The following is a 16,477-nucleotide window of genomic DNA, read 5'->3' as shown; positions in this document are numbered from 1 at the left end:
CCCCTACTGTATAAACAGAAGACCACTTATTTTTGCATCTAGGCATTTTTTGAGTCATCCTCACTACCACAGCATGAAGGAACCTTCAAGTCCAAAATTATGCTTTTTTGATAGAGTAATCACTCATGTATTGTAGTTCTGCATTTTGTTTGGTTTAACTATAAACAGAAAGTTTCTGACACACACTGTTACAAAGGCTAGCTTACAATTTAGCTACCTGAAGCTGAAGGGCGCATCTGAAAAGCAATGCGTAGTGTATGATCAACACTAGAAATACAGATAAAACAGATACATTATGAAGACAATAAAGTCATCTCACAAGGCCAGTTTCACTGTGAGAATCATCTTCCGGTGACTGAATGCATATATACCTCATACTTTCAGATCAAAAACGGCACTAGCTGATATTGCATGCTAGTGATAGAAGCAGACTCCAAAAATACTAGAAATAAGACATTTCTTAGAAGTTTGGAGATACATATTAGAAATAGATGCTTTCTTTTTCAACTCTTCCTTTTAGTTTCCATACCAAGCGACAGATTGATAGTAAGATGGCCTTAGGCAATTCTCATTTGATCCAGAGCAGATAAGAGTTGCTTAGCATCCCTGAAGATTTGCCATTCCAGTCCAGGACCATTCACTTAGCAGTCTGTCCTAAGAAGAGACTGACAACTGCACTGCAACAGTTTTGTGACAAGAAATGCTCCAGTGGTTCAAATCTGATTTACTACATATCTATAACTAGATCTGAAAAAAACAGTAAACTAATTTTGGTCAAAGTATCATGGTAATGGAGTTTTATGAAGAGAAATAGAATGGAAATTGAACGCACTAGAAATGTATGTCGTGGTTCATTTGGAAGGCTGGCTGGTATTATTTTCACACTTTGTTCTAATTTGTTTAAGTCCTTACACATAACCAGAGAAATCCCCCCCTCTGCCCCCAATCGATAACTGAGATTGCAGAAACACTAGCAAAGCTTTTTGTTTTTTCAGGGGTGGGGGGATGGAGGCAGGCAACGAGGGCACACAGGAACAACAAAAATAAAAATTGAGTCACCCAATCTTTAACCATATCTTCTGTTTTGGGGTGCTGGGGTGGGTTTTTTTGTTTTGGTTTTGTTGGTTTTTGTTTTTTTAAATTATATGTTCTGGCAACTGATACTGAAACATGTTATTGACTGTCATACTTCCTTCAAATGTATGCCAATATATCTAAAAGTATGCAACAGGGGGTGCTCATGATACAACCATCTGACTCTTGATCACTTTCAGTGGTCCTAAAGGGTCTGATATGAAGAAATAGAAGCCTAAGCGTTAAACACAATTACGGAATGTAATGAAAAACCTACCAGGGACATTTTGTTTGATTAGGTTTTCAGTATCATGAATCACAGGGATAAGAATTTAATCTGTAACATATGCTAGAGAAGTTTTAAAAAGTGAATGCTGCCGACAGAGAAGCCAGACTTCTGAAATATTGTTTATCTTAGTTGGGAGGGAGAATCACTGGCCAAGACAGTGCTTGATTTTATTCCTTTTATGTAGTTTTTAATATAAATTCCAGTACATTTTATGCTATATGGCTTCCTGTTTTGTCTAGAATTATGAATCTATGAAACTGTTCCAAATAATTCAGTGAGAAGAGGTCAAACTTACTTTGAAAAGTTTCCTAGAAAAACTTTTCATAATGGAATTCTATAAATTTAAATCAAGTTTTTGCACTAAGAGGGGAAAAAAAAAGAAAGGATTTTAATCTTAAAGACAGTACACAGAACATATAATGCTCTGGCGGTCTCCTGCATCAAATGAACATTGGCGCACTCTCAATTTTTTCTTCCCTACATGCTCCCCGACACCTTAAATTTTAAGCCTGCAGCATCACTAAAGCTGAAATTCTCAAATTTTATTCACTAACAATAACCAGTAAGGTTCCACCCCTCGTAGTTGTGAATACTTGAAAAATGAAAGTGATTTAGAAATATGAAGGTCAGAAATATAATGCTGACATATTGAAATTTATTACAGTATAACATGTATAAATCTTTCCCATGCTTTTTAAAAGGAAGAAATTGGAAATATGCAGCTGTGTTATTTAAAATAATAACCAAACCCCCATCTTTCTCCGTGTTTGTAATACCCAATTCGAATGGGAAATGCATCTTGTGGATGCAAATGTGGATGTATCTTCTTTAATCACTTTGACTTTAAGGTCACACTTAAGACTTTTTTTTCTGCATAATGCTATGGAATTTCTTTGTTGGACTGAAATGAGGTAAGAAATGAAGACCTTTCAGGCAAAATATTTCAGAGAGCTTAACTTCTTTCTGACAGGTTAGCCATAATTTCACTGTCTTCATTTCAAAAACAGAACATTAGCTTAGATGCCCAAATTATCCAAACAAAAAGTAAATTCCTAAGAATCAAAATAGAAATACTCTTCTAGCATACTCTTAATGAAGAGATAAAAAGGAAGTGAGAACAGAATTTTTGAAATCATTCCCAAACGCTTGACTTTTTATATCTATCTATCTGTGTGTGCACACACACACATACTGACAGCATTAATTTCCTCATTGGGTGTATTTGCTTTATATACTCATGTGTGTCTATTTACTTTTTTAAAAGTGTTCTAAATTCTCATGTCCCAAAATGTCCTCAACCCCTACCTTTCATTATGTTCCCTTACTGAGAATTTAAGAGAGGAATGACACCTCACTTTGTACTCGAATTCCGTGTTTTCAGTGAAACTAGCAATAGCTACCTGTAACAAACGCTGTCAGTACAGGGACCGTGCACTCTTACAATGACAAAGACGTGCTGGAAGTGGGAACGAATGTTCTTTGGGCTGAAAGGTTGTGCTCCAGGCTCCTGGAAAACTATTGTCACAATATCATTTCCAATATGTCGTTTTCTCAGAAGCTTTAACAAAAAAAAGATGCATAGGTTAAAACACAGTCTTTTCACAGTTTTCGATTATTTATTACTCATCATTATAAATCAGTATTGTTCAATTTTTTTATTCCAAATGATACCTCGAGCTGAAAGCTGAAACTATCGAGGATTTGTGTGATAAGTACCAGAACATTAGTTATTCATCTAATAAATTTCAGGCATGGGCACTTTCAGTGTTGTAACAATTTCACTTCTACATGTAACTTACAGGAAGATCTTGTTAGAGAAAATTTTAAGCTAAACAAAGAGGAAAAACAACAACAAAAACCTGATAGTATCAGAGTAATCAGTGAAACATGGAAGCTGGTAAACATTCCCCACTTCACACATTTTTACAAGCCAGAAGTAGGTTCTATTTCAAGTTGAAAATAGTTGTCAGTGTCCTTAGGACATGTTATAATGATTTTCTGATAGGCTTCTTTCAGTAATCCAAGACTACAGTAAAAGAGAAAGGTAAACTACAAAGTAGTATGACATCTAGTGTACAGAAGCAAACTAAAAAGAATGCTGTGTTATTGTTTTATTTTTAAAGGAAATTTCTATTTTATTTGCAGAAACGCAAAAATAACACTGTTTCTAGAGTAAAATGCATACATGCACAACAAGATGGCCTAGTATCTAACAAGACCAGGTACTCCAGAGTAACAAAGCAGGTCAGCTTACATAACTCTTCAGTATCATTAAAAAAAAAAAAAAAAAAGATTTTGCTTCATGTCTTCTTGTGTAGTGTGCCGGACTACCCAGTCATCACCTCTGCTTCTGTGTGTATTACAATTTGCTAAATGCAACTCTTGAGGTGCAGTGGACTTTGCTGCAGAACGTTGAAAACCATGTTAAATACACTATGGTCCTTTTGACATAAGATATGAACTTTTATTTATGTAATACAGATGTGCTACTGACATTATTGTAAAATATTTACATCAAAGTTTCAGTAAATAACACATAATTCAATAGAAGACAGTCCTATGGTGAAAAAATCTACCAATGATGTACCTACAATCATCTGCTTTACTCATCTTCCTGATACAGAGATGGCCAATTTTACTTTTGATAGTTTTGATTCTTTAAGTGTTTTCTTTGCTAGTAACAGATGAAAGCTGTCATAATTATTCAATAGTTCAGATACTTTTGAGATGGAGGAAACATAAATTCTAAATAGGCATGGTCCATCTTACCTGTTGCTTGTTGTTTGGAGTATACGGCAACATAGTAGAAACGTGGAACATGATTTCATAGTCCTTGTATGTTGTGTATAGAGAGTGAGTACCCGTTGAATCAGCTTCAGTCAAAGAAAAAAGAGAAAATAAAAGTATTACTTAAAAAAAGTTTAAAAAGTTTCATTATTATCAAAGAAAATCATCAGGCAAGACAAGAATTCCTACTCATCCTGGATCCTAGCTGAAATGTCAGCAAGTAAAAACCCAGAGTTTATTCACCTGCCAAATAAATGACACACAGAGATGGCATGTATAATTTTGCGTACTTTTCCCAATGAAGACATTGTGAGGAACAGCGAATTTGTACCAGAAAACCCTGAAGAAAGGCTACTGAAGCATGAAAAGCGGTAGCAAAGTCTGAAATAATTTTCGGACACCACCCAGTATCTCAGGCTAACTGGAAGAAAACTGAACTGTAAGGAGTGTGCAAAGGACTTCAGAAAGGTAGACAGATACTGTGAATAAATACCATGATCTCATGCATAATTAAGTATTGATGAACATATAATCCACAATATATGAAAGAACAGAACGGCTTCTTTTAAACACAAATATCAGGACATTAAATTAATTGTAATGAAGTCAGATAAAACCTTCACTAAAACAGGTGCTTTATGGATAGGAGCAGTCAAAAACCCAAAGAGGGTGCTTAGCATGCTTACAGCTGATGATGGAAAAAGCCCACAACAATGACATTATGATGCTGGTATATTAATCAAAGGTACTCTCACCTGTCTTGGGTTCTGGCCACCCTATTTTAAAAGTTATAGAAGAAAGAGAAGGGATCCAGAAACAGGCCACAAAAATAATTATACGTGGATGGAGAGACTTCCATGTGGAGAGAAAAATAATAAAAACTAGGATTATGAAGTTTAGAAAGAAAAAAAGAAGAGGGGATATTATTAAAGTTTACAAAGTGTTGGTTGAAGACAACACTTGATTACAGACAAACTGGGAACTTCTGTTTTTACTTTTTCTTTCTCAAAAAAAAAAAAAAGAGACCTTGAAAAGTGTTCCATTCATTTAAGTAGTAACACACTTAAAGCTGAAATACTGAATACATTCTATTAAATATAACTGCTGTCCATAGTGCAAAAAGCCCACTTTTAAACAGAATTTTTAAAATAACTATATTTTTATATGGAAAAAAGCATCCTGGTTATTTGAAGTTATATAAACATGCTGCTATATTATACAATCCCAGCTATTTATAGCAATGTATTTTAAAAAGCTATTAAATACACTACAACTTGGCATTTTTTATTAGCAGAGAGATCATGTTACTAAGGAGATAATAGCTCTGAGATTTGTAAGGCATTTATGATACCATAAATATACAGTTTATTCACCCAGATTTTGGGTATAAACTTTGACAAGAATTTTTCATTTTCTGTCAAATTTGGAATAATAAAATAGAGGTAGCTTTGCTGTAAAATGAAAAACCGCAACATCATCCCTAAAATGAAATGGAAGGTTTTCCACATTATAGCTGCATAGAGATTTTGCATTTCCAGATCACCTATATAGAATGAAACGGGAATAAGGAAAAAAAAAAAATTCCTAGAGTCTTATTTAAAAAAAAGCTCAGTTAATGTTTCAAAGATATTGGGCGCTCTTTTCCAGCACTCAGAATTGCCATTACAACAAACTAGCTAACTGCTAATTTATTTTCTTTTTAAAGCTAATTACAACAGCTGAAGTGGAATAATTTCATCCTGCACTCAGTTCACAGCAGCCTCTATCGTCTGCCTGGTCATTACAATGCGTGCCGAAGGAGGCAGATGCACCTGAGAGTCACCTAAACATCAACATAACTCCTTATGTCTAACTATAAGCATGCTAATTTGTACATCGTCTTTCATAAATAGAGCATACAAAAATATTACAAAGAACTGGAAAGGGGAGCAGGTGCAAAAAGAAAGGGAAGTGGGTAAGAGGAGAGACGGGGAAGGAAGGTCCCAAAAGAGGGGAAGGAGCCCAAAGGGGCGAGACGGGGGAAGTAAAGCAGTTCTGACAAATGCTGTGCTAGAACTGCTAGAACACCAGCTACACATTTAAGCCAAACTTCCAACTTTCCTAGATGGACTCCATTTCAGGCAGAAAGAGTTCTTTCCCTGTCCCTCGTCGTCTCTCCCCCAAGTGCACAGACATCTCAGAACAGCACTGGTTCTGCAAACTAAGTAATAAAGCTGCCATCCCAGTGACACATTTAATGATTCCAGTTATTTCCAAGTACTTCACTGCTTAAATCCGTGGTACTCAAATCCAACTACAAACAGAAGTCCATATCCACTACAGACTGTGCATCTTTCTCACCATTCACATTCTTCTTTCTTACAAGTCCAGAATACTTTTTCTGAAGTACAACACAATAATGACGGGTGTTTGCTTTAAATCAAATCACTGCCATTGCAGCAAAACCCAAGACTGAGCACTGGAATAGCATCGTCACCCCAAGGTCAGAACGGTAAGCCAGCACTGCAATCTACTTTGATTTCCTTGTATTTAACAGAGGCCCGAGGGATCTACGAATTCATTAGCACCTTTTTACATTGAAGACATCCCCTCCTGCCATCTGTTTATGGCACATCTATTGATGCTGCCTTCTCAGTCTCCTCCCATTACTGGGTTTGGTTACTTAGCTGAGGATTTCTCTGATCTTCTTTTCCTTCCATCATTGTTCACCTTTAAAAATCCACCTTATTCTTCTGTCCTTCCAATGCTCCCCAGCTATCTTCACAAGGACGGTCTTAACAGACTCCCATTTAAGCATTTTCTCCAGCCAACGGTGCTCAAAACTGTGATTGACACCAACAGCGTACTGCTGATAAATTCACCCCACTGAAGCCACATGGCTTTGCCAGCCTGCTTTTTAAAGTTCTGCACTAGAAAACTGTACAAAATCCAGTACAAATAGAAAATCCAAGTCAGTGTTTCAAAGGAAAGCATGTTGCGAGGAATTGCAGGAAAACAAAAAACATAAACAGTGCTGATGATGCAGGAGAAGGAGCAGCCATCGCTGCAAGCTGCAGCCGTGCTCACAACTAACGGCACAAGAACAAAAAGTTTCAGAGCTTAATGTTGCTCGCATCTACCTTTGCCGTTACAAAGCCCTGCCTTATTTCCAGTTTCTCCTAGCAATTGGACTAAGTTCAGCACCTGTCAAACCTGCTCTCCATTCTGTTACACACAGGCATTACACTTCTGTTCCATTCAACTGCTGTAAAACACAGGTTGTTTTCAGACACTATTTCTGAGGACAGAATCCTTTATTTTGTAACATACAAAAGCACACGTGTAACACAAACAGACAGGAATGCAGATGGACTTCCCCCATGCCCATTTCTGCTTCTGAAGCAATCGAGGAACCTCTGACCTTCTTTGGCTATTGGTCTCCCAGTGAACACCTCAGACTCAGCAGTACGTCTATTCTTACTTCCACATGGTTGAAAAGATGTTAAATAGTACGACTTAAGAAGGCAAACCATCTGTATTACTTCGTTAGAAACATTGGGGTTCACTGACAACCCCTAAACGAAATGTCAGTTTGAAGTCCATTCAATCCCTATAATCTACTTAATAACTTCTGTGCTGTTCTGATATTTTTCTCATATCTTAACCAAAAAGTCATGCGGTATAAACATCTAAACAGAAACCTACCATTATTAGCTAAGTTTGTAACCTCTCCTAATAGACAATTCATCAATTCCCACAACTCGCATTAATCAATCTCCTTCATTTCCTCCACAAACCACTCCAGCACTCTGCTGGACACCCCCCGCCCCAAGTTACCAGGCCTAGCATTACCCAGCTGATACTGAGAAATAAGACTAAATGAAGGGTAGGGAAATAAAGAATAAATTACAACCAGAAAATAAAGTAAAAATGACTGAAATTATAATTTGAAAGATCACTGTGATGTTTACTACTTTAAAGTGATGCCCATAAACTTCCTAGCAACCGTGGGATAGATGACATTTTCAAGCTCTATTTCCTATCCAAAGTCTGCAGGCTGCCAGGAGATAGACTGCTTCCCCTCTGGTAATTCTAAAAATATACAAACAAAATTTTAAAAGTAGCAGCACTTTTCCACAGTGGCACTGGCAGAGATCCAAAGCTAAAGCCCTTGAAGGATCCAGTATACTTAAATAGGCTTTCACTTAATAGGATGCATAAGATTCCTCCTTTTAAAAATTGGCTCTGTTACGGATACTTACCAATTAGCCCCCTAATTCTCAAAATTTCTAAGAACAACTGTTCTGAAACTGCCTTTTGATAGAACAACTTTACTTTTCCAAATTTGCATAAAATACAAATAACTTGTGAAAAATCCCAGAGTACATATACAAATCAGCTTCCCTCCACGCTGAGAAAATCTTTCATCCTGCCTTACATCCTGTATCTGCTTTTCATAGGTTGCTAAGTACTGTCAAAGGTAGAGAAACTAGCAAAGTAACCTTACATAGCTCTGACCTTTCTTGCAAGTTAATGAGGAGACATTTGTTTTTAAGAGCATCTTTGCAATCAGCTGTGCTGACATTAAACAGAATTTTTATGCTTGAAAATTTTCTGAGCAATGAGACCATAAGAACTATTTCATGACCGTGACCTCCAGCAACAGAAGAGCACAGAGCTGGAAAAGGGAGAAGCTCGCTTCCTAGATGTAGACCTAGCTGTTTCAACAAAACCGTATAAACCTAAGTCACGGTGAAAATCACAACCTCCTCCTTTGCAGGCCTTTCTGTGTTAGGGCCGAGGCAGAAAAGACTGATTGATTACTGAGGGTAGCGTCCTGGTTTTGGCTGGGATAGTTAATTTTCTTCCTAGTGGCTGGTATAGCGCTGTGCGTTGGATTTGGGATGAAAATAATGTTGATAACACACTGATGTTTTCAGCTGCTGCTAAGCAGTCAAGGACTGTCCAGCTTCTCACGCTGCCCTGCCAGTGTGTAGACTGGGGGTGCATAAGAGGCTGGGAGGGGGCATGGCCAGGACAGCTGACCCAGGCTGGCCAAAGGGCTATTCCATACCATATGCCATCATGCCCAGTATATAAACTGGGGGAGTTGGCCGGGGAGGTGCTGCGGCTCAGGAACTAACTGGGCATCAGTCAGCGGGTGGTGAGCAACTCTGCTGTGCATCACTTGTTTTGTACATGCTTTTATCTTTTTTCCCCCTCCCCTTCTCTATCCTATTAAACTGTCTTTATCTCAACCCACAAATTTTACCTTTTTTTTCCAATTCTCTCCCCAATCCCACTGGGGAGTGAGCCAACAGCTGTGTTGTGTTTAGCTGCCTGCTGGGTGAAACCATGACAGGCAGCTACCGAAGACGTGGTGCCTGTCTGTATTCTGCTGTTCACACCTTCCCCATACCTGAAATGCAGTTCTTGCTACCATCTCTGGTCACTAGCATTTAGCCTACCACAAGGTGGCTTTTTTTCCCCCGTTCTCCTATGCAGAATATGCAATAAGGGTTTCTGAATGTAGCTATCCAAAGAGCTTAGTGTTGTGCCCCAAAACACCACCTTCTCTTCCACCACTTCCAGTCTGTGCTTTGTATACTGGCAGAAAGGAAAACACAACACCATCAAGATAAATTACAAAAGTTTCTTGCCGTTGTTCATACTTGCTGCTGGCTAAACCTGCTTGTTGCCCCTTCAACAGGTGCTAGATTGTAGTACATAAAATAAAAACCCGACAAAATTCTTTCCTCAAGTCAGAAGCAAAGAGAAGGAACTCAAACATTACTGGAAAATTCTGCTGTTTAGAATAAAATTTCAAACAAGTACTTAAGACACAGTTACAGCTTTCATGGGTACATCTGAGCAGATGAATCAACTCTTAATCATACAGCATTTACATGTACTAGAAACCAGTTTGTGATGACTGTCACCAAAAAAGGTGGGGTTTTTTTCAGATGTCTTAACTAAACCAAGAAGAAAGGGAAGAGAGGATTTTACTTTAACTACTCAAAGTAACAGGAGGTCACAATATAAAACCAGAAGCTATGAAATAATAAATATTTTCTCTCTTTTCCATAGACATTTGATTTTGATAAAGCAACATTTCAGATCTGCAGAAAAGGAAAACCCAGCCTGAGAATTATTATATACTATATTTCCAACAAAGACAAGAAAATGTTACAGGCAGAAACTCCCTGGATCTCATCTGGAATCATGTATATAACCCTAGCCACTAAAATTAGAGAGACTGAATTCAAACTTGGATGAGCTCAGAGGAAAATTACCAGGTAGTACTGCACGGGGCAGGGGGGCGGGGGAGAAATCCATGCCTCCCATACCAATAAGACAGACTTGGCTTATTAAGGGTAACATCACAGAAGCAGAGGAGACACAACTGTGATGTGTAAATGCATTCAAGGGAGTAAATACAACAGAGGGAATGAATGTAAGCATCGCAACTCAAAGAAAGCAGGCTCAATGGTAAATATGGGAGAAATAAGTCTTAATTTAGGTTTAAAACCACAGGAAGTTTTATAACCCTCTGAGGAGTGATGATTAAGCTGACCAAGAACAGCCTGAGGAGATGGCAACGATCACGTTGCCCTCTAAGAATCAAGGGCACAAGGTAGAATGGTGGACCACTAAAGCACAGCAAGTTGCTGTATTTGCGATAGGGTACCCATGACGAGCACAGTTTTTCCTGCACTGAAGCTTTTCCTGCACTGAATGCTTTTCAGCTTTTATGAATCAACTCCTTATTTAATTTCCTTTGCTGCACGTGAGCAAAATAGCAAAAGATTTCCATAGGAACTGGTTAGTTCCAATACTCAAAGGAAGACAGGGCATAATTTCTCCCTGAGTATTTTTAAATAGGTTTACAAATGGAACACAGCATATGCTAGCTGATAAACAGGTATTTTACAAGCTTGATTCCAAAAGTAGGGAGTTTCTTTTATAGATACTGTCACCCAAGATCATCTCTCCACTGCATTTTTGTTGCCATATATGTTTTACAGTTAAAGCTGATAACTGCCAAATCCAGTTTAATTTTCTGTAACTCAAAAGAAAAATCACAGAGGGAGGAATACATTTAATAGCAGGAGTAAGACAAAACTGTTTAGAAGAAAAACTACACACAACAGACACAGCAGAAAAGCAAGAGATCAACTTGTAAAGGTGTAGTTACATAGATGGGTTCTCAAAAATTTTCTGGTAACAGTCTATTAGCCTAGCATTAAAAAAATATGACATACCAACTGTATTGATTACTCCTTAGACAACACACTGATGATGGATTTGCAATGCTGATAATAGTTCCATAGTTACTGGTTTCTTGTTGCAGCTTTAGTAATAATTTCATACTAAATTAATACAAAAATCCAATAATTAACAGAGTTGAAAGACCATATGGGTATGGGTCAAATTACATATTTGCTCTGCTGTTTCCCTTCTAATATTGAGCAACTGTCTTCCTGCAAAGAGTTTAAGAACTATCTATTAAAAATATCAGTTAGCAACCATATGACGCATTTTGTTCACTTAAATGGGGGGGAAAAAAAAAGCCTTACTCTTTGTATCCAGCTGAGCACGATACTTTTCAAATCCCTTGAGTCGAACTCGTTCTCCCAAGAGCTGAAGAAACTCTTCAAATGCTGGACCTGCTGATTCATTATTATACATTTCCTCTTCTGTGCTTTGCCCAGCTTTGCAGTACATGATGCCCACCTTAAGTTGGTAACTTAACTGCAAACGGAAGAAGATGAAAATCTTGTATGTATACCAAGTGATGCAGCAACTTATTTATTGAATTCACTTCACATTTTTTAATAAACCCGTGATTCACAAAGAAAAAAATGCCTAATTGTCAGTCTAATTTCAAATGTTACTCCAGTTCCAAATACTCTCATTGTTTTCCACCGTAACTGCCTTGATGATGGCGTATTTCATCTGAAGATGTCAAAACGTTTTCTGAAGTGAAACAAACATTAACGTTCTTTATTTTCAGGAGGACAACACTGCAGCTTGCAAATGGTGAATATCTTACATTGAGTCACATGTAAAGCGCTGGCTGAGTAATGCCAGGAACTTGACTCTCACTCTTAGGCTGGTACCATGGTTACCATCCTATGCTAAACCTTCCACACAGAACGGCAGGGCACAGCATGTGCTCACTTCTATAACAAGTGACAAAATTAACATTCCCTGACTTCAACGAGAAGATAAGACTTATCCACCTATCACTGCGTTCATCCATTAGGATTCCTGAAAGAGTCCATGGCATGTAGTCAGCCTTCTCTGACTTAATAATGCAGTAACAAAGAAAACAACTAACTTGAGAAATGCTGGTAATACTTTAAAGTTACTATTTACCAGCATAGACCTTCAAACATATCTGTGCTTTTTACTTCCATTCCAGGGTCAAAAAAAAAAAAAAAAAATTTCCTCCCACACACAAATTTCTGCAGAGGCTCCATTTTAAATAAATATCAAGCAGACCGACCAGAACAAAATCACAAGAAAGTCTATCAGAACTGTCATGAGATTTACAAGTTTGGGCTACAGGTTAGAGGGAAGTGAAAACAGTTATTTGCAAGGGCACTGGAAGCAAAGTCATCTGAATACACTGTGATTTACTCTCAAAGCTTCTATCACAGGTCATGAGACAAAAGCTGGAACTTGCTGGGATGATGTGGATACACAATTAAACTGAAATTAATTAATTTTAACTTACTCTATTTATGGTGGGATAATTTAAAAGCCTTCAGAAGTGGTCTTACTCTGTCTCTAATTAAAGTAAGTTTAAAAATTAAAACACTCTGAAAATTGCAACTTTACTATACTCTTCTTTTACTACCAAGGATGAATGTTGACAGGTGTAAAGTATTAGCAGTATGAAATTAAGGAGGGGAAAAAAAGGGGGTAAAGATCAACCTGGCTTGATTACTCCCACTGAAGAAGTTAAGGATATGTAACAAGTCACAGTTCTAGGCTGTTTCTTTTTTCCCCTCCAGAATGTCCCTTTTTTATCATCTGACACAATTACTACCTGACTTTCATCTTCTAAATATGTCCACATTTCTTATGATAAAATACAGCATAGAATCACAGAATGGTTTGGGGTGGAATGGACCTCAAAGGATGGACCTCCCTGCCATGGGCAGGGACACCTTCCACTAGACCAGGTTGTTCAAAGCCCCACGCAACCTGGCCTTGAACACTTCCAGGGACGGGGCATCCACAACTTCTCCTGGGCAACCTGTTCCAGTCTCTCATCACTCATAGTAAAGAATTTCTTCCTAATATCTAAATCTACCCTCTTTCCCTTTAAAACTGTTACCCTTCACCCTATCACTACACTCCCTGCTAAAGAGTCTTTCTCCATCTTTCTTGTAGGCCCCCTTTAAGTACTGGAAGGTCACTATAAGGTTTCCCTGGAGCCTTCTCTTCTCTAGGCTAAACAACCACAACTCTCTCAGCCCATCCTCATCTCAATCAATTTCTTATGAAAAAAAAAAAACAAACCCCAACAAAAAAACCCCAAACCCCAAACACATTCACAGGCCTACTTCCAAAATTGCAGCTGAACAAAAATAAATAATGTGCCTTGAAGTAATGTTTCTATTTCCTTTCCTCTCATCGTTAACTATTTGAAATGCTTTCTGTGTAACTATAAAGGAAATATGCCCTTTCAGCACTAGAGACCCAACCAGAAACATTCACCTTGAAGAATGAAGGCTGCATATTTTGGGCACCAAAGTATTAAGACTTGAAGCAAAGAACAAATATCGAGCAAATGCAAATTAATGTCACAATTTATTATTATGACTATTTATTTCAGCTCCCCATTCACTAAAACAACACAAAAATTCAAAACAACCATCAGTGTACACAATGCTCAAAAAAATCCAAATACAGATGGATGGCACATGCTTTTTTTGCGTGTAAAACATTCCACACGACAACTGTTCGACTGAGACTTCAATCTTCTCAGGAATCACAGGAACTAGATGAGGTTTGTGGGTACGTTTCTGTGATCTCTGCTTAGCTAGTGAACTACATGATCCCAACTCCGTGCAAGCTTATTGCCTCAAAGCAGCCAAACTTAGTGCCTTCGCCAACAGGGCTTTGTGCTCTCAGAGAGAACCTGGACCAGCTACTACTGTGGGAAGGGGGGAGAGAGGAGGGGAGAGAGGAAGGGTGGCAAGAGGTGGCACTGCTGCCGCTCCTCCCAGAGCAACTGCCATCACTTTCTGTATCACCAGTAGCGGGTCTTCTCTTGGACTCTTCAGGCAACGTTTGCTGCTCAGATATGCTCCGTCCACTCCCTGGGAAATATGATGGATAGAAGCATTTCACAGGGCCCCAATGCCTTGGCAGCACTGCTAATTACAATAGTTTCCAGTAATTTTACTTAAACAAATTAGGACAAAGAAAATCATTATCACCACGCATACCTACACTATTTAAGCTTCAATTTTGGGTGAAGAAATTATTTTCAAGGGCATAAACATAAATGGGATCCACAGCATCCATGAGCAACCAAACAACTGTCGTTTATTGCTTTGAAAATGTCAGCTTAAGAAACTAAATAAGAACTATACAAAAAAAGCAAGCTATATCTTCTAGCTGTGTTCTCAGATTTGCTAACTTAAAAAAAGTTTCGTAAGAACAACACAAGCTGGTATTTCTGAATCAAAAAAAGCAGATCTGGGGGAAGAAAGGCATGCAGTCCTCATTACTGCACATCCTTCTGATAAATCTAGGGGCCTTAGAAGTGTATTAACTCCAAGTTAAAGCTAAAAAAAGAGCTGAAGGATGAATTCTGCTGTGGTAAAATTCCTAAAGTAGCAGCTTCATTTTAATAATCTAAAAGTATTTACATATTTATAGATGTGAGAAAAGTGCACTTCATGTATTTGTCTAGCACCCAGTGAAAGACAGCAGAAAGCATATCTTGGATTTAACCAGTCAGCAAGTTTATATTATAAATAATGAATTATATTAAAAACCGACTGACATTTCACAGTATTTCTGTGAATGAGGAACTGCCATAAAGATAAACTTCGAGTGGGATAAATCAGTAATTGCCCTCATATTCAGATTTTTAAATCATATTTGGAAGTAAACCAAAAGCAAGTTACCAAGAACCCTGCATTCAAGGCAAAGATTAGTAAATGGTAATTAGCCAGGAAGCTAGTGCAGCCCTACGGAACAACCGGATTGCTTTTTAACACAGAACCATTCAAATGAATGCATTTTAATAAAGCCAGTAAAAGAACAGCTGGGTGACAGGCAATGTGGGCCATATGTACAGAACGGCATATGTTACCATGACTCTAGCAATCTAAGGGGAAGTAGGGAACATGCAACTTGACATACAACATGAGTACAAAATTGGGGCAAGAAGAATATTCCCATTCTGACACTGGATGTCATATGCAGATATTGAAAGACTGAGCTCTGTCATAATGATATGAAATTCAGAGAAAATATGTTGCGGTGAAAGACTTGAAAAGTGCAATCTGTTTCATTTATCATAAACAAGACCAACAGATGATTTAATTACCGCATACAAAAACCTTTGCTGGAAAAAAACCTCACACCAAAATGACTCTTAAGATGTAGCCGAGAAAGATATCTGAAGTCTGGAAAGCAGATAAATTTATCTGCCGAAAGCAGATAAATTCAAATAAAGAACTGCAAATTCTTAAATATGAAGACAACCACTTTAAAACCTCACTCAAATACAAAAAAAAAAAAAAGACAGCCTATCTTAATCAAAACTGGTGCATGCAAGTTTGGCTCAGTGAAGGGGTTACTGAGTATAATTTAATGGCTAAGGTCACTTTATAGTCTTAACTCTTAAATTTACAAAACATCTTATTTGCTATATCAAACAGGCACCTGGTCATGCTGTAATGAAACAATGAGACACTCAGCAAGTAAACATCCTGTGTACCTAATTAGTAGAGCAGCTGTTACCCAAATTTTTCTGTTAGCTTGGAATTGATAAAAAATGCAGCTTCTAATTAGTACAGAGTGTTTTTATCTTCTTCTGTTAGAAGTGTCAAACTGTTTCATTACCACAAAACCAGAAGATACTTTGATGTAGATAATACAATTTTAACTATCACTTGTCCTTAATGATTTTCAAAAGTTTAAGTAGTAACAGAAAACCATACTACACACCATATTGTGGGAGCTTAGTGACATATAGGACATGAAATCTCACACTTTAGACATAACCAACTTCTGAAGCAAAGTATGCTAAATTACTTTTCAAACTAGGTATTTACTAGAAGTAATTTTGGAATTTATTCTTTTAAATAGAACATTCTG

At 37.6% G+C, this 16,477-nt stretch overlaps 1 protein-coding gene across 1 annotated transcript in view; it reads right to left on the bottom strand.

Moving 5' to 3' along the window:
• SIPA1L1 (signal induced proliferation associated 1 like 1) overlaps positions 1 to 16,477 on the bottom strand; it is a gene marked incomplete at both ends in the record, with an annotated part of 76,609 nt that overhangs the window by 45,663 nt on the left and 14,469 nt on the right. The window contains 3 exons of the mRNA XM_082000512.1: positions 2,764 to 2,921; positions 4,133 to 4,236; positions 11,707 to 11,881. Of these exons, the coding sequence (XP_081856638.1) occupies positions 2,764 to 2,921; positions 4,133 to 4,236; positions 11,707 to 11,881 (437 nt within the window). The remainder of the gene's footprint in view (positions 1 to 2,763; positions 2,922 to 4,132; positions 4,237 to 11,706; positions 11,882 to 16,477) is intronic.

Source organism: Phaethon aethereus (genome assembly GCF_964289735.1).
Source record: "Phaethon aethereus genome assembly, chromosome: 5".
Taxonomy (NCBI): domain Eukaryota; kingdom Metazoa; phylum Chordata; class Aves; order Phaethontiformes; family Phaethontidae; genus Phaethon; species Phaethon aethereus.
This window is presented reverse-complemented; position numbering and strand designations above follow the sequence as displayed.